Source organism: Pipistrellus hanaki (genome assembly GCF_964339955.1).
Source record: "Pipistrellus hanaki genome assembly, chromosome: 8".
NCBI classification, from domain to species: Eukaryota; Metazoa; Chordata; class Mammalia; order Chiroptera; family Vespertilionidae; genus Pipistrellus; species Pipistrellus hanaki.
This window is the reverse complement of record NC_140510.1, coordinates 45,009,258-45,034,001: the sequence shown is the minus strand read 5'-3', so window position 1 is coordinate 45,034,001 and position 24,744 is coordinate 45,009,258. Positions and strand designations below refer to the sequence as shown.

Here is a 24,744-nt window from a genome sequence, read left to right as displayed (position 1 = left end):
GAGAGAGAAACATCGACCAGCTGACTCTTGCACACTCCTACCAAGGATGTGCCTGCAACCAATGTACATGCCTCCGACCAGAATCGAACCTGGGACCTTTCAGTCTACCACTGAGCCAAACCGGTTTCAGCTATTCCTAACATTTTAAAACCTAGTTTTTTATCTACATTGTTTTATACATCAGATTTCGTTTTTTCTTTACTTTCATTTTGTGGAAGTTCAGTGGCTAACCAGAAAAACTATATTGGCTTTCAGTAATTTAAAGATGAATTAAAAATTTTTGAAAATTAGAGTATCTCTTATTTAAGTACCTTGATTGTTCTTACACTGTGCCCTACTGGTCCTTGTCTCTAGATATATACTGAGTTGTTCCTTAATCATTTTGTACCTTGGGGCACATAATTTTGCCATACACAAGTAAAGCATAATACTCAACAATAAATAAGAGTTGTGTTGTGTTAGTATTGATACAGTGATGTAATCTTCCAATGAATGTGTTTTAAAACTAGTGACTAGATAAGCCACAAAACTCATCAGTAAATTGATCTTACACTACCATGTTTCCCCGAAAATAAGACATCCTCCGAAAATAAGACCTAGCGCAACTTTGGGAGAAAAAGTTAATATAAGACACTGTCTTATTTTCGGGGAAACAGGATATATTTTGGCATGCATTATTATCTCTAATACTAAGAGTTCTGTATTAAGATCTTTTTCAGTTTTATTTTTAAAACACAATAATGTTAACGTTTTTGTTTTAACATGATGCCTTATTTTATTTAACTGACTAAAAGCATTACAATTTCCTCTATGACACAAGAATGTAAACTTGAGGGCAGGGAATACATAGTTATCTTTCACTGGGCCTTATGTGAGGGAGGTACTCAATAAATGTTTATTGACTAAAGGGTGATTAAAAGTTTCAAAGTCAGTTATTTTTTAATTAAATTTATTATCCTAACAAAAACTTAAGAAATATTGCCCTGTCTGGGTGGCTCAGTTGGTTGGAGCATCATCCCATACACCAAAAGGTTGCAGGTTCTATTCCGAGTCAGGGCATATATGTAAGTGGTGGATTCTATCCCCAGTCAGTCAACTGACCGATGTTTCTCTCTCTTCTTTCATCATACCCGCCCCCCTCTCTCAAATCAATAAACATATCTCAGGTGAGGACTTAAAAAAGGGGAGGAGGGAAATGTTAAGTAGTTGTTGCTAAACAGAAGCCTATTTTTCTTCTTGCTGATGTAAAATTTTGATTTATTTTTTATTTTTTTAAGGTTCGACCTAATAGCCCTTCTCCTATTGCAGTAGCTTTTGGGGACCACCCTATTGTACAACCAAAGCAGTTATCCTTTAAAATTACTCAGGTAAATAGTTATTGAGATTTATTGGTATGATTTCTAAGAAACAAGTAACCAATTTTGTACAAACAACTCATATGTCTTCTCTTTGTTTTGGACATAGTCATAAAGTTAAATTATGCATCAAGAAAGCTTATTAATAAACAAAAAGACAACTTATAAGGGATAAGAAGCTGAAATAGCCAATTTGCTATCATTTTGTCTTTTATTATTTTATAAATATATAGATGTTTTAAACAAATTAAATAAACAGAACCACCATGATTTGTCAATTCTGTTTGCTGATTCTTTTTTAACTTAACATACAAGTTATCAGTGTCTTCATGAAACTGTTATATTTATTATAAATGGACATTTAAGCCATTCATTTTGGGTGTCTATATTATGTATGCTGCACACTTAGAAAAATCATTGGAAAATAGAATTAATTGGATACCTTTTACACTTATTTAGTTTTATTAATTTTGAATACTATTTCATTTCAACTTTTTACATATGGCAGTGAATGACACTGTCTCAGACCAAGGGTTGACCTCCCAGTTGCCCAATTTATTGCCATGAGACTTTTTCTGTTAGGTGATGGCTAAACTGTTGCACATGCATCAGAACTTTTGGGTTCTCTCTAGGCTATGATAATAAGTACATTGCTTTCAGTCAGTGAACAGCTCATGAAAGTTTTTGCCGTGTTCAAAATTCAGAGTTGATAGCATAAAGCAATGGTTATATTGAATTTTAATGATGAACATATCAATATTCTAAACTTTTAAATAACTAATCTTTAGATGTTTCTTTGTAAGTTTATAGCGCTTGTACTTCTGACTAAAACTTAAAACTGCACTCAATACTTTTTGGAATACCCTTTACATACACACATAAAATCAAATCTTTGCTTTTTAGAATCAGTAAAATCTAATGTTTACATGCAATGATATATATATATATATATATATATGAGATAATTAAATAGTTTTCTTTCATTTAGACTGATCTCACAATGCTGAAATTAGCAGCATTAGAAAGTAATAAAAACCAGGACCTGGAAAAGAAAGAAGGTCGTATAGATGACTTGCTCAGGGTAAGTAGTAAGTTATGATGGGGGTGGCGTCGGGGAGAGGCTGATTGGCAATAGTAAAACTGTTGAGAAAATACTCAATTTTATCAAAAAAATATTCTATAGCTGGGGTGGGGGGAAGCCTTTTCTGGTTGTATAAGTACTTGATTGTAAATGTCAACTTTAAAGTGAAAATTATTTTATTCTTTTTTTAAAATGCGAATTGAGAAACAGTTGAAGAAATAGAAGGAAGTTGAAACCGGTTTGGCTCAGTGGATAGAGCATCGGCTTGCGGACTGAAAGGTCCCAGGTTCGATTCTGGTGAAGGGCATGTACCTTGGTTGCGGGCATGTCCCCAGTAAGGGGTGTGCAGGAGAGGCAGCTGATCGATGTTTCTAACTCTCTATCCCTCTCCCTTCCTCTCGGTAAAAAAATAAATAAAAAATATATTTTTTAAAAAAGAAACAGAAGGAAGTTAATAAAGTTTTTTTAATCAACTACCAGAAGACAGAGATACCCATTTCATGTTAAAGTTAATTGATTTTGTTACAATCCAACATTTGCAATTATACATGATGAAGTAATTGCTACCATCCTGCAAGATTTTTAATGGAAACTTTATTGAAAAACACATCAAAAAGTGTACTTATAATGTGAGTGAAATATAAAGCAGTGGTCTCGCCCATTGATGCTCAGTAAAATCACTGAATGATGGAAAGGAAGGGGCTAGGCACTTGATAAAAGTACTAATGCCAGAACTCTACCCTGAGAGGTTCTGATTAAATTAATGTGATGTAGGGTTTGTACATTGGTAGTTTTGTTAAAAGTTCCTCGGGATGAGTCCGATTTAAGCCAGCTTTGAGAGCCACTGGTGTATAAACTCAATAAAATCAATATCCATGATTCTACCATAGTGATCAATAACTTTGAATTATTGTGTGCCTTTCCTGACCTTGCCACATTCACTATCACATCCCTTTACCATCAACCACATTCTGAGTTTTGTATTATGCCTTTCATGGTTTTATTACATACTAGAGGCCCAGTGCACAAATGTTGGGTGGGGTGGAGGATGTCCCTCAGCCCAGCCTACTCCCTCTCACAGTCCGGGAACCCTGTGATTGATCACCCAGCAGAGGGGGAGGCCCTGCCCAACTGACCAGGGCTCTGCGATGGATGGATTGCCCTCGTAGAGAGAAGCCCCGCCCGCCCACTTCAACGCCCACCCCCCCACCATAGCCCACTGGTAGGTGGCCTGGGCCTCCCTCTTTGGAGTGATTATGAGGCAATGGAAGGGCCCCCAACCAATTGCATTGCACTCACTTTAGCTGGCCTGGCGCCAGTGGTTATTCACAGTGTGGTTGTCCGGACAGTCATTCCACTGTTTGGCCATTTGGTCTATTTGCATATTACACTTTGTTATAGATATTTAAACATTCTTAACATTATTTCAGTTTGTTTTTGAACTTTATATAAACAAAATTGCACTGTATGTACCCGTTTATTTTGATTGTTTTCACCAAACAGTATAGTATGTGTGATTGTAATATAGTTTATTCATTTTACTATATAGTGAGGCATTATATTAATACTAAAGGCCCGATGTATGAAAACCATGCACAGGTAGGGTTTCTAGGCCTGGCTGGTGATCAGCCCAATCTGTGGCAATTAGAGAATCCCCCACTGGCACCCTCCTTGGCTGGTCTGGGGCCTGCGTTGAGCATCTGCCTTCTGGTGGTCAGTGTGCATCATAGCGACCAGTCGTTCTGTCATTCAGTCTATTTGCATATTAGGCTTTTATTATATAGAATACCATAATTTATTTTTTCTGCTCTTGGTGGACATTTAGTTTCTATTTTTTGCTAATATGAACTACTCAGAATATTCTTGTACATGTCTTCTAGGGCAAATATGGGATGATTTCTCTTATGGTATATGTTAAGTACTGAGCATGCATGTTCTCAACTTTGCTTTATAATGTCAAGTTTTTCTTAAGTGGTTGGATCCCATTAGTGGTGGGCAAAAAATAATCTCATTGCTCATTATCCTTGCCAAATCTTATTATAACCAGATTTAATTTTTTTAAATTGTTGACCAATTTGATGAATGTAATAAGATATCTTTAATTAGATATATTCCTTATCTATTTTTTGAGCATCTTTAAAAACATTTATTAGCCATTTGAGTTTCTTTTGGGAAATAACTGATCATGGTTTTTGGCTTATTACCTTTTTTTTTTTATAATATATTTTATTGATTTTTTACAGAGAAGAAAGGAGCGGGATAGAGAGTTAGAAACATTAATAAGAGAGAGACATCGATCAGCTGCCTCCTGCACACCTCCCACTGGGGATGTGCTGTAACCACGGTACATGCCCTTGTCTGGAATCGAACCTGGGACCCTTCAGTCTGCAGGCTGATGCTCTATCCACTGAGCCAAACCAGACTTGGCAAGGCTTATTATCTTATTAGGTAGTCTTTTGTTTTTGTTTTTAATTGATGTCAGTTTTTTGTTCTGACACTCAATATACAGGATGGGACAAAAAAAGTTTTATAGTTGTATTATTTATTAATTATTATTTTCATAGAACAACTATAAACCTACTTTTGCCCACCTCTATATATTGATTTTCTCCAAATGTGTGAGTTGTCTGTTCATTTCTTCATGCTACTTCTGATGCATTTAAAATTTTTGTCTGATTAAGTATGTATTTTTAATAGATTGTGTTTTATTGTAAATTATTAGAAAAGGTATAGCAACAGATTTTTTTTCCTAAAGCTTATAAAGATGTCCTATATTATATTTTTAAAGTTTCATTTTTTTATTATTTAAATATATTTTATTGATTTTTCACAGAGAGGAAGGGACAGAGATAAAGAGTTAGAAATACTGATAGGAGAGAAACATCAATCAGCTGCCTCCTACTTCTAATGGGGATGTGCCTGCAACTAATGTACATGCCCTTGACCGGAATCGAACCTGGGACCCTTCAATCCGCAAACCAACGCTCTATCCATTGAGCCAAACTGGTTTCGGCTTAAAAGTTTTATAGCCTGGTTTTTTAATATAAATTGTTAATCTCACTGGAATTCATTTTTGGGTATGGTGTGAAGAAGGTTTCATTTTAATTTCTATATATAACCAGTTGTCCAGCTCATTTAATTAAAAGTTCCCTGTTTATCATCAGCTCCATTGTATAATCTAGTTTCCATATATAGGAGGATCTATTTCTGTGTTCTCTGCTATGTTCTGTGTTCTATTTGTGTGTTCCTATGCTGGTTTCACATCTTTTTTGTTGTCTTTGGCTTTTAGTGACAGAGAACATAAACAATACATTAAATGAGATACAGTGTTACTTTTTTGAGAGAAGAACAAAAGTGGACAGCCTAGTTGTGATGGCTCCATGGTGGCATGGGGATTTTAACTCTTTCGGTTTTTATGCTCTTTCATCCTTACTGTATGCTTTCTATTTTGAGGGTAATATGGAGGTACAAAATATTTATTCGGAGTCACAGTTATGATATATGTGTTTCTGAGCAGTTAATAGGAAAAGAAAGGGAATAACAGGAAGGAAGGAAGGAAGGAAGGAAGGAAGGAAGGAAGGAAGGAAGGAAGGAAGGAAGGAAGGAAGGAAGGAAGGAAAAGGCAACAATTCTGTGTACAATCTTCTTGGATATTCCATTCCTTAGCTGCAAGGAAACTAGGAAATCTATCTATCAGCTAGGCACATATCAATCCAGAATAAAATATTGGTTTGTCATTATTAAGGAAGGAGAAAATACATTTGGGCTATCATAATTACCTTAGCTTTCTTGATATGTAGTTGAACAAATATCCTCTTCGTTTTGGCTATATTTGGCCCTTTGCAGTCTTAGAGAAATGTAAAATCAGTTTTTCAAGTTACACAAACAATTTGTTGGGGTTTTGTTTGAATTGCTCCTGATGCAATGCTGAGGAACTATTGGTGCCAAATTCCATTTATGTTCCTCAGAAAGTATCTCATCTGCTAGCATTTTTTTAAATTTAATATGGCACTTTCTTTTGCCTTTCACCATGATTGGCCTACACCTATGGTTCTCTACGTATTATCCCCAGATCAGAAACATCAGCTTTACAGATGAACTTATTAGAAATAAATTTTCAGATCCTACCTCAGGTCTACTGATTCAGAAACTCTGGGGATGGGTCCCAATAATCTGTGTTCTAACAAGCCCTCCTGTTATTTTCTGGTCACTATACTAGACTAACCAGACTCATCTCCTGAGTTTAGAGAGAGGTCTCTTCCCTGAACATGTGGCTACCTGCAAAGTCAACAAAACTTGGTGTATTTTTGTCAAAAAAGGTGGTGGGAAAGTTTAGCTATTAAATAGGCATCAACAGTGTCATCCACAAATTGAAGGAACAAAATTGTTTATTACATAAATGGAAAAGAATCATTCATTTTTAAGTGTTAGATACTTGATATACTATATTTCAATTATTTTTAACTAAGTTAGTTAGATGGTATTGCCCCTAATTTAAAAATAAACAAGACAACTGAACTAAGATTCAGATAACTTAAAGAGTGGATTTGAACCCATGGAGTATGAATATAAATTCCATTTACTTTCCATTATACAATCAAGCAGCATTTAATAGTACTACCCCATGGTAAGCAGGTGTTTTTCAAAAGATTTTATTATCATATTCAAGAGTATAATCTTACTAATCCTTTCTCTTTATTTAATTTATTCAAAGCATTAAAAATATTCCAAAGTGTATCGTAAATACAAATTGTAGATCTTTTCCATTTTTCTACTTATTCTTGTAGGCTAACTGTGATCTCAGACGGCAAATAGATGAACAACAAAAATTACTTGAAAAGTACAAAGAACGACTAAATAAGTGCATATCAATGAGCAAGAAATTACTTATTGAAAAGGTAAATCAAAAGTTGGATAAAATTTCCCTTCCCTTTTACTAGCACCCTTTGCCTTGTATGCTTTTAAAATTTAAATGAATATCATTGAGCACTGATTTTTCCTCCTTTTTTCAGAGTAACCAAGAAAAACTGTCAAGCCGGGAGAAGAGTATGCAAGACAGATTACGCCTTGGACACTTCACAACAGTTAGACATGGTGCTTCATTTACTGAACAATGGACAGATGGTTTTGCATTTCAGAATCTTGTGAAGTTAGTCATTCTTATATTTTAAAAAATTTAGTATTCCTTTGGGTTTTCATTACTTTCAATGATTATAGATTTGGAATTTTGTTCTACATCTATTCTTACTACTCTTGGAGATCATAAAGTTAGTACATTTGAAAGGAACATGAAACAGATAAATTTAGCTTTAGCAGACTTCTTGACTAGTTAGCATTCATCTGTATAAGTTTTATGATGTATGTAGCACTCATCTATATATAATTCATCTACTATGATGTATTATTCTAAATATGATTTTCTGAAATACAAACTGACCTATCTTTATGGATAATTTAGAAGTAAAATTGTTGAAAATTTAATTTTTATTGGAAGATTTATATCTATATGTGGGATTTTTCTGTTTAGTTTTTTTTTTTTTCTTTTAAGTAATTTTTATTATTTTCAGAGAGGAAGGGAGAGAGAGATAGAAACATCAATGATGAGAATCATGGATCTGCTGCCTCCTGCATGCCCCACACTGAGGATGGAGCCCACAAGCCAGGCATATGCCCTCACGTGGAATTAACTCTGACCTCCTGGTTCATAGGTTAATGCTCAACCACTGAGCCACACCTGCCAGGCAATTGGTAGATTCTTGCATGTGCCCTGACTGGGATTTGAGCCTGCAACCTTAGCATATCAGGGATGATGCTGTAATCAACTGAGCTACCGAACAGGGCACATATACACATTTTATATCAATCTGTTTACCAGTGTGTACCAGTGATATAACCCAAAGTATTTGGAGAAAGAGAAGAGAAATAAAAAATAAGTAATATTAAATTAATTGGCTCTAAATTGTATAGTCATTCCTAATTAATCAAGTATTAGCTATCTATTCATTCCAATAATTTTTTACTTTCCATAAGTTGAAATGATTTAATTGTACTTTCAATTGAAAACTGGATTAAAGTCTACTCTTGAGATTTTCTCACCTCTTCTACCTAGGTCAAGCATGTCAAACTCAAAGGCTTTATTATAATAATAGAAGTGTAATATGCTAATTAGACCAGACAGCCCAACAACCTTCCTGGCGTCCTTCCCGACAAAGCCTCTGGGGCAGGGGCCAAGGCAGAGGCGATTAGGGGCCATCAGGCAGGCAGATGAGTGGTTAGGGGCGATCAGGCAGGCAGGTCAGCAGTTAGGAGCCATAGGTCCCAGATTGAGAGAGGGATGTCCGACTGTCAGTTTAAGGTTTAAACTGGCAGTTGGACATCCCCTGAGGGGTCCTGGATTGTAAGAGGATGCAGGCTAGGCTGAGGGACCTCACCCCTAACCCCTGTGCATGAATTTTGTGTACCAGGCCTCTCGTCTAAATATATATAAAAGCCTAAGCAACCAGTTGACTGAACGACCAATTGGTATGACATGCACTGACTACCAGGGGACATACACCCAACACAGGAGCTGCCACCTGGTGGTCAGTGTGTTCCCACAGCCAACCTCCCAAGGCTGACCAACCTCATTTGGCCCCAATCACTAGCCAGGCTGAGGGAACCATCTGTACATGAATTTGTGCACCTGGCCTCTAATAAGATATAAAATAGATATAGTGTCTGCTCCCATGAAGTGATGTAGTCCAACCAGACGATTCTGATCAAGTATCTATAGGAACAAGAGACCTGTTGCACAAAATTCGTGCACTGGGGGGTGTCCCTTAGCCCAGCCTGCACCCCCTCCAATCTAGGATCCCTCTCATAATCCAGGATGGCTGGATTACAAAGGAACCACTCACCTGCCTGCCTGCCAGATTGCCCCTAACTACTTCTGCCTGCCAGCCTGATAGTCCCCTAACTGCTCCCCTGTCAGCCTGATTGATGCCTAATTTCATTCCCCTGCCAACCTGGTCACCCTCAACTGCCCTCCCCTGCTGGCCCAGCCATCCCTATCTGCCCTCCCCTGCTGGCCAGGTCATCCCCAACTGTCCTCCCTGCCCTTCAGGCCTGGTCACCCCCAACTGCCCTCCCCTACCAGCCTGGTCGCCCATACCTGCCCTCCCCTGCTAGCCATCTTGTGGCAGTCATCTTATGATGACATGGTAGCAGCATCTTGTTGCCACATGGGGCAGCTATCTTGTGTCCACATGGGGGTGGCCATCTTGTGCAAGGGTGTGATGGTCAATTTGCATATTCTTTATTATATAGGATATATTTGCTAGAAAGGAGTAGATAGATATCATGAGAATATATACAGCAACTCATCTTTGCCTAATCTAGGGGGCTTAACAGATGGATACCCCACTTAGAAATGGATGTTTCAGATAAACAATTAGTACCAGTTGATTCACAAGGGAGGGATCAAAAAGGTAAAAATCTGTGTTGTGACCTTTTATGTTTATTAATATATTTTCATTTTTCAACTGTGGAAAGTAATGGAACATTAATATGGTTTTTTACATTTATTTTATACAGGCAACAAGAATGGGTGAATCAGCAAAGGGAAGATATTGAAAGGCAAAGGAAACTTCTAGCCAAACGCAAACCTCCCACAGCTAATAATTCTCAGGCACCCTCTACCAACTCTGAACCAAAACAGAGGAAAAATAAAGCAGTCAATGGCGCAGAAAACGATCCCTTTGTTAGACCAAATTTACCACAATTGTAAGTCTCCCATTTTTAATTTTCCTTTTTTAAAATTGTAGCCAATAAGTATGAATGTTAGTAATGGATGTTATTTATTATTAAACTAATACTTAAGTAGTAATAGTAATTTTAGCCAGGAAGAAAGGCAATATTGAAAACTTACCTTTAAATTAATAATAAACCCCAAATACCTGAATTTTACTTTTGTAAGTGGAAATTTATTAATCATCTTTTTAAAAAAATGGAGACTTAGGTAGCTAAGAGACTGGAATCCCTTCTTCATGCCTGAGTGGGTCAGTTATTCATGTTCTTTTTTCTAAGAGAATGTTAATTTAAATAATATATAGCTGCCATACATTTTCTCAATCTGTGGAAGCAATACATTGTTTTCTAAATTTTTTGCTTTAGTGCTGCATAACTCTTTATAATTCAAGGGATAAAGACTTTTTTTTAAATTGTTACGTGATTATAATAGATAATTTTGAAAATATGGAAGAACATAATAAAACAATATAGATCATGATCTGATCCCACAGAGAACACCATTGTTAAAATGGTGATATGTAATAATCCTCCCTTATCTGCATTTTGCTTTTCTGAATTTTAGTTACCCATGGTCAACCATGATCTAAAATATTAAATGGAAAATTCCAGAAATAAACAAATTATAAGTTTTAAATTGCGTGCCATTCTGAGTAGTGTACTACAATCTCAGACCATCCCACTCTGTCCCACCTGAATATGCATCATCCCTTTGTCCAGTGTGTCCACACTCTATCCACTGCCTGCTCATTAGTCACTTACTAGCTATCTTGGTTATCGGATCGACTATTGTGGTACTTGTGTTTAAGTAACCTTTCCTTACTTTACTTAATAATGGCCCCAAACCATAAGAGTAGTGATGTTGGCAATTCTGATATGCCAAAGAAAAGCCTAAAGTGCTTCCTTTAAGTGAAAATGTGAGTACAGTACAGTAAGGCAATTTGAGAGAGCACATTCACATAATTATTACTGTATATTATAATTGTTTTATTAATTTCTTGCTGTGTCTAATTATTGGTATGTATGTATAGGAAAAACGTAGTATGCACAAGGGTCAGTACTAATCATGGATTGGCATCCACTGGAAGTCTTGGAACATATTCTCTATGGATAAGAGGGGAATAATACTGTACAGATGTATCTAAACTTATTTTTCTATTCTACAACAATTTCCAAAATACATACACGCACACACACACACACACACAGTTTGATGTTTTTTTTGGGTGTACTCTTTTTCTCCTTTCTTGAAAGATAATGTTTTATCTATGCTTTGAATCCCATTTCCTATATCAAGGACGACTTCTATCAATATCGTCATTATCTTACATGTTCAACTCTGTTTTCTCTTTTTTATAAAACAAAAACCTCCCCCTCAATTATAAATCCCCCTGGTCTTCATGTTCTATCATCTTTATATTTTCACCTCTTCTGCCTCAAGATTTCTCCTTTAACTGAAAATTTTTTAAAGATTATAAACTATCTCCTTGATGGTAAATGCAACAGACATTTGAGTCTTTAACTTGGCAGCATTGAATATAGTTGCATCTTAACTTTTTCTTAAAAGACTTTTATTGTCTTAGTGTTTGAAATACCTTGTTCTCCTAATTTTCATTTAACTTACTTGGCTTTGTCTTCTTGGTCTCTGTTATGGACTAGACATCATTTTCTCTACCAGTTTGTACAATAAAATAAGTGTTTTTTTAGGGATCTGTTTTATGCCATCATACATCTTTCTATTTCAGTCTCTCTCTCCCCAACCGTACACACACACACACACACACACACACACACACACACACACACCTTGCCTTTTTCTGTGCTCTCTATTAAAATATTTTTTTTTATTGATTTTGTACAGAGAGGAAGGGAGAGAGATAGAGAGTTAGAAACATCGATGAGAGAGAGTCATCGATCAGCTGCCTCTTGCACACCCCCTACTGGGGATATGCCCGCAACCAAGGTTAGTACATGCCCTTGACCGGAATCGAACCTGGGACCCTTCAGTCCCCAAGCCAACGCTCTATCCATTTTAGCCAAACCGGTCTCAGCATGTTCTCTCTATTAGTAAATGGTTCTGCCATCCTCTCAATGCCACATGCTAGAATTTTGGTTGTCACCCTTAACATTTTAGATCAAGATTTTTATCATTTCCCACTAATAAATAGGTATTTATAATCTTATCTTTCCAAGTCCATCTCAAAATTACTTCCTTCTTCAAATATTTCCTAATTTGGGGAGCTATGTAAATTATAATTAAAACATTTGGCTTTCTTTTTAAATTTAGCAAATGATTTACTTTTTATAAATTTGTTGTTTTGAGAGTCGATGGGTAGGTGAGCAATTATATAGAAGAAAGTGTATGTTAGCTTTAACTTCACCCTAATAGACACCAAGTTGTTCTTCTATAGCTTAAATTTACCCATTTATGTAAGTCCCCACTGATACCATTCTAACTCAAGTTATTGCCATCTCTTATTTGGGGTTTTTTTTACACACACATCCCCCTTTCAACTTTGATCTTGTCCTCCAATCCATTTTCAGTTGTAAACAATCATTTTTTTCCAGATAGAATTATGAGCCTTTTGTTCTTTCCTTTAGAACCCTAACATAGCTTTCTGTTGTTTGAATGATATTAAGATAGCTTTTAAAATACTTTTGATCTGACACTTTCTGACCTCTCTAGCCTCAGTTACTGTTTTCTTATATGTCAAGATAAAATTCACGCTCATGAAAACGCTCTATAGGCCTTCTTATTTCTCTCTCTATCCTGTTCCCCAGCATCTGCCCTGTATATCCTATGCTAAACTCTTCCAGTTCTCTAAATGGACTATGCTTTCTGTGCTTCATGCATCTGGTCCTTGCCCTTCTTCACCTCTTTCCCTATTCATCCTTAAACACTTGGCTCAGATACCAATTTCAATAGAAAGCTCTCCCTAACCTTTTTTCTTCCTAGTTTTCCCCCTCCCCATCAAGTCAGGTGCCCATGGCCTTTTGTACATTCCTGCCTATATTGTAACATTTATGTCACTATTTTATCTTTATACATAGTCTTAATATCTAGCACAGTTCCTGGCATATGTAAAGTGGTAGATAAATACTAAATTACAATCCATAAGCATTTGATTTTCATTTTCTCTTATTCAATAGACCATTTTTTTCTAGTTTGTTACAGGTGTTTAGCTTCCTGCTTACCTCCAAGATAGTAACAGCTGTAACTGTAGTTTAATAATCATAGACTTGTCTCATTTCCATCCCATTTTATTGCATATGTTGACTTAGAACTAACCCTGAAGTTATGCTGCTATGTGTTCTTGGATTGGCAAATTAAGTGATACTACACAGCAATTTGATTACATTCTTATGCAGAAGCAGATTTAAATAGGGGGAAAACCACAAAGCACTTTATTCATGTATATTATAGTTCAATTTTAGCAGCCATACTCTGCAACTGTCTTCTAAAAACTCTGTTTGAATCATTGTTCACTGGGAAGTAGGCTTTGCCTTGTGTACAGAATATCTAATATAATTAGAATAGAGATCATGAATCTTTAATGATTTTTCTATGAAGAAATTAACATAGAAAATGAAGTTACTACTATGTACTGGTTAGAACTTTAAGCCCTATAGTCAGACAGACGTAGAGTCCAACCTTGCCTCTTTCAGGTTATTTTTGGTTAGCTGTTTTACCTTTTAGAGCCTTCCTTTCCTCACTTATGAAAGTATCTACATTGTAGTGTTAAAAGATAATATGTGGTAATGTGTGTAAAATAATTGCATCATTCCTGGCTCTTAACTAAGTTTCAGCTATCAGCAAGATTCAGTTAAGTTTTTAAGGTAGTTGTTTCAATGTTTTATTATATATTTCACATAGCTAATATTATCCTATCTAATAAAGAGGGAATATGCTAATTGACCATCACACCCTCACAAAGATGGCAGCACCCACAGAAAATAAGGTTAGGGAATATGCTAATTGACTGTTACGCCCTCAAAGATGGCCGTGCCCAGTTCCTTCAGCCCCACCCGGGTGACAGGCGTGCGGCCCAGCTGGGCCCACCCCCAAGCAGGTCCAGCCACTCCACACACCTGCCGCCCAAGTCCCCCAGTCCCCTTAGCCCCTCGAGGCACAAGCAAGCCTTGGATGGCAGTTGCCTAGCCGCTCAGGACTGGCCAAGGCTTGTGCTGCCATCAGTGGCAGCAGCAGAGAAGTGATGAAGCATCACCTTCCCCTGATTGCTGGGTCTTCTCACTCCCCTGAGGGCTCCCGGACTGAGACGGGGCAGGTCAAGCTGAGGGTCCGCCCACCCCAGAGCGTGAATTTTCACTCACCATGCCTCTAGTCTATAGATAATATCTTAAGTGTTTCTTGCATTAATTGTACATTATTAATATATTTTCATGAAGATTTGGACTTCAGCCCTGACTGGGTGGCTTAGTTAGTTGGAGCATTGTCCCATATACCAAAAAAAGTTGAGAGTTCAATTACCGGTCAGGGCACAAACATCTTAAGTGGATGTTTCTCCATCTCTCTCAAATCAGTTTTTTAAAATATATGTATTTTTTATTGACTTCAAAGAGGAAGGGATAGAGAAAGATATATAGAACCATCAGTGATTAAAGAGAATCATTGATCTGGCTGCCTTCTGCACGCCCCCTACTGGGGATCAAGCCTACAACCCGGCCTTGTGCCATTGACCAGAATCGAACCCAGGGCCCTTCAGTCTGCAGGCAACACTCTATCCGCTGAGCTAAAACAGCTAGGGCTTAAATCAATTCTAAAAAATTCTCCAGTGAGGATTTTAAAAATATTTTACATATTAAATACCGACCCCCTAATTTTACAGTTAAAACATAGGTTTAGGCCTATATTCGGTGTATAAGACTACCCCCCACTTCAAAGAAAAGACTTTGCCATCAAGATCTGCAGGTAATTTTTGTGCAATTTTGACCTTTTGCCCCCGATTTTCGGTTGACTTTTTTTTCGTTTCAAAAGTCGTCTTCTCAGGAGTGAGAAGTCCCAGCAATCAGGGGAAGGTGATGCTTCATCACTTCTCTGCTGCTGCCACTGATGGCAGCACAAGCCTTGGCCAGTCCTGAGCGGCTAGGCAACTGCCATCCAAGGCTTGCTTGTGCCTCGAGGGGCTAAAGGGACTGGGGGACTTGGGCGGCAGGTGTGTGGAGTGGCTGGACCTGCTTGGGGGTGGGCCCAGCCTGTCACCCGGGTGGGGCTGAAGGAACTGGGCACTGCCATACATATTCTAAAATATGTATATTTTAAATTGTTTTTATTTTTATCTATGTATTCATAAGAAATAAAGTGCTTATTTTGTCATTATAAAAGGTTCAAATCACTAGGAACGTACAGTAATTCTAAATTCGTATGTACATAATATGGACTTAAGATAAATTAAAAATTGATAGTATTTGAAGAAGATATTGACAGATCCGCATATCATAATGGGAGATGTCAACACACACATTTCTTAGTATAGAGCATGTAGATAAAAATTAAATGATGCAAAACAACAAACATTATGGTTCTAGAAAATTTCAGTGGGATTAATAAAATTAACCTAATGGACACGTCCCCTAACCTCTGCAGAATATATGTTCTTTTTAAATATGTTCTTATATAAAAATCGCCCATGCTAGATCACAAAGAAAGTCTCGACAAATTTCAAAGTGTTGAGTTTGAATAAGATGAATTGTTTTGTCCTTATATGTTTGGTAGACTCATGGGTGAAACTTGAAGGATTAGAATGAATTCTCAGTGTTACATTCACATTTGTCCAGTGATTAAAGCTCATTCATTGTGAATTCAAAATGTTAATACACCATAACCTTAACTTGAACCCTGACCCTAAACCTAGCCCTAGCCCAACCCTTACCTGACCCTGAACCCTAGGCTGACAACTTTGACAACAATAGAATTCAGCTAAAAGTCAATAACAAAAGGGATTGTGGAAAAGTCTAAATGGAAATGAGAAAATATTTTTAGATGAATGGTAGTGAAAGTGCTACATAGCAAAATTTGTGAGATAAATCTGAAACAGTATCTACAGGGATATTTATATTTATAGCCTTGTATACACATATAGGGGGGAAAAAACTAAAATTTTATATACTAAGCATCTATTTCAGGTAGGAAGTGAGTAGCAGAATTAGCCCAAGAAGTAAGAGGAGAAACATAATAACAGTAAACAGACATATAATATAGAGAATCAATCCCATAAAAGGAATGTTGGTTAAAAAAAACAACACACTAATGAAATTTAAAAAGAGAGAAGATAATCATTATCATGAATGAAAAAAGGAATATTCTACAGAGTCTAAAGATATTTAAAGACAAACATATAAATGGGTTAAATTTGAAATGGATACATTTCTAGAAAAATACAACTTAAAATTGACATTAGGAGAAATAAAATTTAAATAGTTCTATAACTATTAAAGACATTGAATCTATAATTAAAATCATCAATCAAAGAAAACTCCGAGTACAGATGACTTCATCTATGTAGCCTACTACCCATTTAATGAAGAAATAATGTCAGTATTTTAATAACATTTTTGAAGAACAGCAAAAATAATCTCTATTTTATTAGCCCAACAAAATCTTGGTGTCAAAATCAACCAAGTCTGCACAAGGAAGTAATGTTATAGGCTGATTTCACTTATAGAAGTAAATGCAAGCCCTGTCTAGTGTGGCTCAGTTGGCTGAATATTATCCTGTGCACCAAAAGGCTGTTGGTTTGATTCGTGGTCATTGTACATGTGTGTGTTCAGTCCCCAATATGAGGCTTGCAGGAGGCAGCTGATCCATGTTTCTCTCCCTCTTCATTCCTCTCTCTCTAAAATGAGTTTTTTTTTAAAAAAAACACTTTATTTTTATTTTTTAAGTAAATGCAAAAGTCTTAATTAGCAACCTAAAATATATTAAAATGGTAATCTGTCAAGACCAAGTTGGATTTATTTTACCGTAGTAGGTATGCAAGGTTGGTTTAACATGAGGAATATCAGTGTAATTTTCCACATAAAAATAAAGATTATATAATCATCTTAACAGATGCCAAAATAAGAAACATTAGATAATATTCAACATTGATCTGTAATTTAAAGTCTTAGCAAAATATCAGTAGTTAGGTAACTTTCTTAATCTGCAGTATGTATTCATTTTCCTTTTTGGTTGCATCTCTACATACTATGCTTTTGAGAATGTGGCCCTATACCTGCTGTTTCATCTTCCTGGCTTCTTTCTTTTCCTTTGTAACCCAAGTTCAGATGTTACCTCTACTTTGCTTTTTTCCAGTTTCCTTCAGATAAAAATTTTTTCTTTGCTTTGTTTACTCATAGCTGTATTATCCAGGATAATCACCTTATTTTAGGGTCAGCTAATTAGCAACCATTAATTCCATTTAATCCTTTGCTATGTAAGGTAACATTCACAAGTTCCAAGGTTTGGCATTTAGCATCTTTGGGAAGCCATTATTCTATTTACCATAGTCTTCCCTCTATCCAAGATTCACATCTTTCCCACATGAAAAATATATTTATCTATTCATCCTATCCGAACAAACCCAAAAACCACCCACAATACAGCATTAACTCAACATCTAAAATCTCATCTATATCTCTTCAGCTCAAACAGTTATAAATCTCATTGTCTAAATCTGGTATGAGTGAGTCTCTGTGTATAATTCACCCAGAGACAAAATTCCTCTTAATCTGTGAGCCTCAAGAAACAGGCTTGTTTCAAAATACAGTGAAGAGGATAGACATAGATAACAGTTTCTAGCTCAAACAAAAAAGTAAAGGAGTCTTTGATCCCAAGCAGGTTCAAATCCACCAGACAAACTCAAACTGGATTTGGTTTCAAGGTATGCTAATAATTATTTGTGGCTTGTGGCTCTGCCTTCTGGATCCGAAATTTTGACAATTCTGAGTCTCCCATGAAGTTATTATATATTTTTAGCTGAGTAGCTTTATTAGCCTGCTTCTTACTTATAGAATTTGGGGGATGTGACAGACTTTCATGTTATATTCTCTGACCTTTTAAATCCAAACTATTACTGTTTCTGCTATATAAAGATTCTTAAGAATCTTGTAGATCTCCTATGTATGAAGTAATGATTCGTCGTTCATTTAGACAAAAGGATCTTCCACAGTTCTTTTCTAAATAATCCCATCACTATTTTTGGCTTCTGCTGAGAAGGCTGAGGGGATCTGTAAGTCACACACCAGTCTTCATCTTGTTAAATACTATGTGACTGAATATTCTGGACTCTCTTGGATATTAGCAAAAGATTGTCCAGCTACACAGTCTTTTCTCCTTTTTTTAAGAGAAGCTTTCCTGACAGTGAACCTCAATTTTAGTGTAATTCACACTTTGGGTAGGATGAGAATTTCTTAAGCCATTAAGTCCTGATTCCTTATTTTTGAAAATTTATTCTCTTGTCTCTCATCTCACATATTAATAAAAACAGCAAGAAAAAACTAGTCTATGCCTTCAGCAGTGTTTTTAATTTTATTGCATTTTAGGAGGTGACATTGGTTAACCCTAATATATAAAAATCCAGGTTCTGTAACAACTAACTGAAGGCTTGACCAAATATTGGAAGTTAGTCCTGCAGTCTGTGCTGGATTGCCTGCGACCCAGCACCGACTGCTGAGGGGGCTGCAGATCAGGTCCAGAGAGAGAGGCAGGGTCTGATCTGCAGCCTCTGTGGAAGCTGTTGATCAGCCATTGCCTCTCTCCGGGCTTTGCCAGCAGCCACACCTGTTTCTCTCCTGGCCATTGGGGGCTGCTGATCAGGCCCAGAGATAGGCCCAGCGACACTGACTGGCATAGAAACTGACCAATCAGAACCACATTGGCCAGGGGGGGGGGGGGGGATCAGCCAAGCAGAGTCAGTTAGCGGTGATCAGGCCTGGCAGGAGAGAGCAGTTGGGGGCGAGATCAGGCTGGCAGGGGAGGGCAGTTAGGGGCAATCAGGCAGGCAGGTAGGTGAGCAGTTAGGAGCCAGTGGTCCCAGATTGTGAGAGGGGTGTCCGATTGGAGAGAGTGCAGGCTAGGCTGAGGGAATCCCCCCTCCGTGCACGAATTTCATGCACTGTGCCACTAGTGAAATTATATAGATTTCAGGGGTACAATTCTATAATACATCATCTGTGTGCTGTACTGTATTCACCACCCCAAATCAGGTCTCCTTCCATCACCATTTATCCCCACTTTGCCCTCTTCTTCCTCCTCCCACCCCACTTTCCCTCTAGTATTCTCCATAATGATGTTGTCTGTGTCTATAAGTTGTTTTTCTGTAATCCCTTCACCATTTTCACTAAGCCCCTTCCCACCAAACCCTACCTCTCTGACAGCTGTCAGTCTGTTCTGTATCTGTGTTTATATTTTGTTTTGTTTACTTTTCATTAATTTCCACATTTACATTAATTCATTGTTCTATCTGTACGTGTATATATTCTGAAGAATAAAAGGACATTTGCCTTATATATTTTGGGTTGAAAGTTGTCAACGTTTTGTTACTTCCATTGGATTAACTTTATATAGCTGGTTGTTAATAAGAAATAATAAGTATTATTCTTAATATCTAGAATGTATTTTATTTTTGACAGGTTGACTTTGGCAGAATATCATGAACAGGAAGAAATTTTCAAACTTAGACTAGGACATCTCAAAAAGGTATGTGAAACATCTGTTGTATTTTGTTTGTTACCAGAAGTTGTGAAGAGTTGTGTTATACATTTCTTATTAAAGAAATCAAATCTTAAGAAAGAAGAGCAAGTCTACAAATTAAAACTTTTAGACAAAAAAAAAAAAAAAAAAAAAAAAAGGCAGCATTACATTTGCTTGTTTATGTTGAATATATTAAAATAATATTCCATTACCTTGTATCAACTTACAAACATTGAGATGCTGTTCCTGTGATGGAGTAGTGATTCCTGGCCAGACTTCCAGTCTTTTTTTTTTTTCAGACTTCCAGTCTTTTTTTTTTTTTAATAAATAAATAAATCTTTAAATAAATCTTTATTGTTCAGTTTATTACAAATGTGTTCCTCTTTCCCCCCTCCCTCCTCAATTGCTCCCCTCCACCAGATTCCCACCCCACCCTCTGTCCTTTCCCCATCCCCCATTGTCCTCATCCATAGGTGCAGTTTTTGTTCAGTCTCTTCCCGCACCCCCATTCCCCTTTTCCCCGAGAATCGTCAGTCCACTCCCCTTCCGTACCTCTGATTCTATTATATTCACCAGTTAATATTGTTCATCAGATTTTTTAATTCCCTTGGTTTTGAGATTCACTTGTTGATAGCTACGTATTTGTTGTTCATAATTTTTATCTTTATCTTCCTCTTCCTAAATAACCCCCTTCAGCAATTCATGTAATTCTGGTTTGGCAGTGATGAACTCTCTTAGCTTTTTTTTATTTGAGAAGCTCTTTATCTGGCCTTCGATTCTGAGTGATAGCTTTGCTGGATAGAGTATTTTTGGCTTTAGGTTCTTGCTATTCATCACCTTGAATATTTCTTGCCATTCCCATCTGGCCTGCATGGTTTCTGTTGAGAAATCAGCTGACAATTGTATGGGTGCTCCTTTATAGGTAACTACCTGCTTTTCTCTTGCTGCTTTTAATATTCTCTTTGACTTTTGCTCTTGGAATTTTAATTATGATGTGTCTTGGTGTGGTCCTCCTTGGATTTCTTTTGTTTGGGGTTCTGTGCGCTTCCTGGACTTGTAAGTCTATTTCTTTCACCAGGTGGGGGAAGTTTTCGGTCACTATTTCTTCCAGTATTCTTTCAGTATCTTGCTCTCTCTCTTCTTCTGGAATCCCCATAATTCTGATGTTGGTTCGCTTGAAATTGTCCCAGAGGTTTCTTACACTGTCTTCAACTTTCTGGATTCTCTTATCTTCTTGCTTCTGTGGAGGAGTGTCCTCTGGCTCTTTGTGTTCTAAATCTTTGTCTTTATTCTTACAATCTTCCAGTCTGTTTTTAGGACTCTGTAATATTTTTAATTTCAGACAATGTTTTCTTCATTTCTAGTTGATCCCTTATTATTTCTAGTTGCTCCCTTTTTATATCCTCGTAGGTCTCATTTATTTTATCGGCCTTTTTTAGGATATTCTTGAATAACCTTATAACTGTAGTTTTGAACTCAATGTCCAAGCTTTTCTTTTCCTCCATCTCCTTCACTTGTGTCCTGCCTCTTGTCTGCATTTTAGTTGCTTCCCTGATTTGATGGAATAGTTTTGTGTGCTGGGTGTTCTGGTAGAGCCCAGTAGCACAGCCTTCCCAGTTACCTGCGGTGGACAGTCTTGGTGTAGCCCTTTGTGGGCTGTGTGTGCAGTCTTGTTGTTAAGCCTTGCTTATTGTTGATATCACTGGGAAGCATTGATCTCCAAGCCAACTGGCTGTGAGGATCAGCAGTGTCTCAGGAGGGCTTCTGTACTCTGCTTGGATGGGGCGGGGTCTCGGGGTAGCGCAGACAATCTTTGGTTCCCTGTCAGTCTCACCTTAGAAAAGTCCTGTTTGCAGTGAGTTTCGGGAGATTGGTTGCAGGCACGCGCACCTCTTTGGTAAAGGCACAGACAAGCTTTGGATTCCGGCCAGTCCCTCCTTAGAGAAAGCCAGCCTCTGGGAGAGCTTCTGTGCTCAGCCACAGATGGGGCGGAGTCTCGGGTTGGTGCAGACAAGCTTTGTTTTCCCGTTGGCTCCTCCCCAAGTCCCGCAGTAATAGCCTCTGGCTTCACACACCTCGGAGAGATCTCTGCCCACTGCCTGACCGGTCCCTGACTGGGGCCGTCTATCAGAGCAATAGGGTGATTCTGTTTTCCTCTTGAACAAGAAAGCCAGCTGCCCTCTCCGCACTCCGGGAGTAAGCCAGCAGCAATCTTGGTCCGGCCCTCCCACTTCACACGCTGGGAGTAAGCCAGTGCCTTTTCGCTCACAGTTCTCTGCATCTTCACAGTTCCTGAGGTTCAGCATGCCTTCTCTCTCCTTCCCAGATGTCAGAGCCTCCTTTCAGCTAGCCGTCTGGTGCTTCAGGGCAATGCCTCCCCTGTTTTCCAGTTCTAAATTCAAATTTGTTGTGGTAGGCTGCATTCAGGTGTCTACCCTATGCTGCCATCTTGGTTTCTCCCAGACTTCCAGTCTTAACATTTCTTTGTTTAAGTACTATTTTACTTGTTTATAAACTGACATGCTAATCACTTCATTGTTTTGCAGTTTATATTTTGGTTCAAACCATTTTACTAAAAACATAATACAGTAAGTTTCTCCCCTCAATTTTACTGACAGATGTAAAATTCTTTTTCTTTAACCCAGCTTTTTAAATTATGTTTTTGCTTGTCAGGTTAATGAAATGTTTGTGTGGTGGTTTTTTTGAAGGGGGGGGGGGGTTTGAAATGTTTTTTTATCCTCACCCAAGGATATGTGTTTTGTCTTTCATTAATTTTAGAGACAGAAACATTGGTGTGAGAGAGAAACATCTATCGGTTGCCTCCCTTATGTATCCCAACAGGTGATTGAACCCCAACCTTTTGGTGTACGTGACAATGCTCCAATTGTCTGAACTACCCTGCCAGGGCATAGATTACTGAAAGTTTTTTAATAGGCTGAATAATAGTTGAAATTGAATTAGTGAGCTAATTGAAGATAGTATCTCGGAAATCATCTCTCTAGGATAGGGTGAAATAGGACAGAGAAACCCATCCTGGTAGCAGCTACTATTCACACTATGCTGTATTGTTTTTGCAATGCCATCAACATGCTTCATACCCATGCCATTTAATTACAGGGAACAGAAAAAGGTTATAATAGGGTATGTGTCATGTTCCGATACGTTTTGCAGAAGTAGGACCTGCTTCCACACTTCATGTCAGTGGGCAGTGACTATGAGGACGATAGATAGATTAGATAGATAGATAGATAATAAGGAAGTAAAGTAAGTAAGTGTATATCTAGAAACTTTGCATGAGTGTTCTTTTACTGTGCCATATATCTGCTCCAGCTCAGTAAAGTCTCCACCTAAACTGCTTGAATAGTAGATTTATTCTGGGTGTTTTGTTTTTAGTTCTTCATTCTTTTCTATTGTAATTATTGACTGTTTCTCCTGCTTTTGGAGATACAGTAGACAACTTCAGTCTATTCTCTGTAACAGATGGAGTTGTAATGGGACTAAAGAAGGAAGAGACGATTTTGTAATATAGCATGAATATAAGTATTTTAGTGCTCACCTGAGCCTTTTTGATAATGAATTCATAGAGACCTGTGTGTGATGTCCCATATAAATATTTATCAATTATTTTCTGATCAGCCTTTCAGGATAATGGGACAATCTATATATATAAAAGCCTAAGCCACTGTCCAACCAGTAGGTATGATGCACATTGACCACTAGGGGGTAGAGGCTCATTGCAGGAGCTGCTAGCTGCGGTGACTTGGCAGCTGCAGTTCTTGAGTGATGCACCTGGAACCAGTGATGCACCTGGAACCAGGGAGCCCGATTTCAGGGTGCATCACTCGAGAACCGCCCTCTTGCAATCCAAGACCCCTCGGAGGATGTCGGAGAGCTGGTTCAGCCTGATCCCTGAGGGACCCTATCAGTGCATGAATCCTGACCCTCTTTGGGTCTGCCTCTAGCCTATTGCTGAGGTCGTGGATCTGGCCCTTATAGAAACTTTTCGACTCGATTAGCTAAATGATGAAATGTGCCAGGACCTACTGGCTGTGACCCACACATCTGGCTTCCACACCTGCCCATCCGCCTTAATATTGATTTCCAGTGGAGGCAGCAGTTTTCCCACTACCACTCTCGGCTGGGAAATCGGCTGTAGCTTTTCTCATTACAGTCAGATAGTAGCGCCAGCCGGCAACCTCTGGGGAGGGAAAGAGGCAGAGGAGCAGCTAGGTGGGAAGAAGGAGGTTTCCGTTGCCACAGAACTCTGTCTGGGTGGAAGGGCCTGGGAGGGAGGCTAACATTGAGCAGGGTCGGCCCATTTTATTTTATTTTTATTTTTTAACCTATTTTATTGATTTTTTACAGAGAGGAAGGGAAAGAGATAGAGAGCTAGAAACGTCAATGAGAGAGAAACATCAACCAGCTGCCTCTTGCACACCCCCCACCGGGGATGTGCCCGCAACCAATGTAGATGCCCTTGACCGGAATCGAACCCGGGACCTTTCAATCGCAGACCGACGCTCTACCACTGAGCCAAACCGGTTTCGGCCTTTTCATCTAACTTTTATATTATTCTCTTTCCCATTGCTTGACTTCTCCATTTTTTTAACTTACTCTTTTTAATAACTGTCCCCTCCATAATCTTTTTCCAGTTTTACTTTTTCAGATTTACTGAGCAGTTTTAGATTTCTAACTTTATCTTCTTCTTAACCAATTTACAACATTGCTTTTCTTTGACATCCATCCTAGGATATTTTGGAGGATTGAATGAACTAGTAATGCTGGAACATACCCTCATGACTTGAATTCTCATTTTCTTCTAAGAGACTATT

General features: G+C 37.8%; 1 protein-coding gene across 1 annotated transcript in view; it reads left to right on the top strand.

Annotated features, from left to right (window-relative positions):
* The window catches only part of TLK1 (tousled like kinase 1), a 139,462-nt gene that overhangs the window by 83,672 nt on the left and 31,046 nt on the right, over nt 1-24,744 (top strand). Inside the window, exons 7-12 of the mRNA XM_084892299.1 lie at nt 1,278-1,367; nt 2,344-2,436; nt 7,224-7,334; nt 7,449-7,585; nt 10,009-10,197; nt 19,852-19,918. Coding sequence (XP_084748425.1) covers nt 1,278-1,367; nt 2,344-2,436; nt 7,224-7,334; nt 7,449-7,585; nt 10,009-10,197; nt 19,852-19,918 — 687 coding nt within the window. The remainder of the gene's footprint in view (nt 1-1,277; nt 1,368-2,343; nt 2,437-7,223; nt 7,335-7,448; nt 7,586-10,008; nt 10,198-19,851; nt 19,919-24,744) is intronic.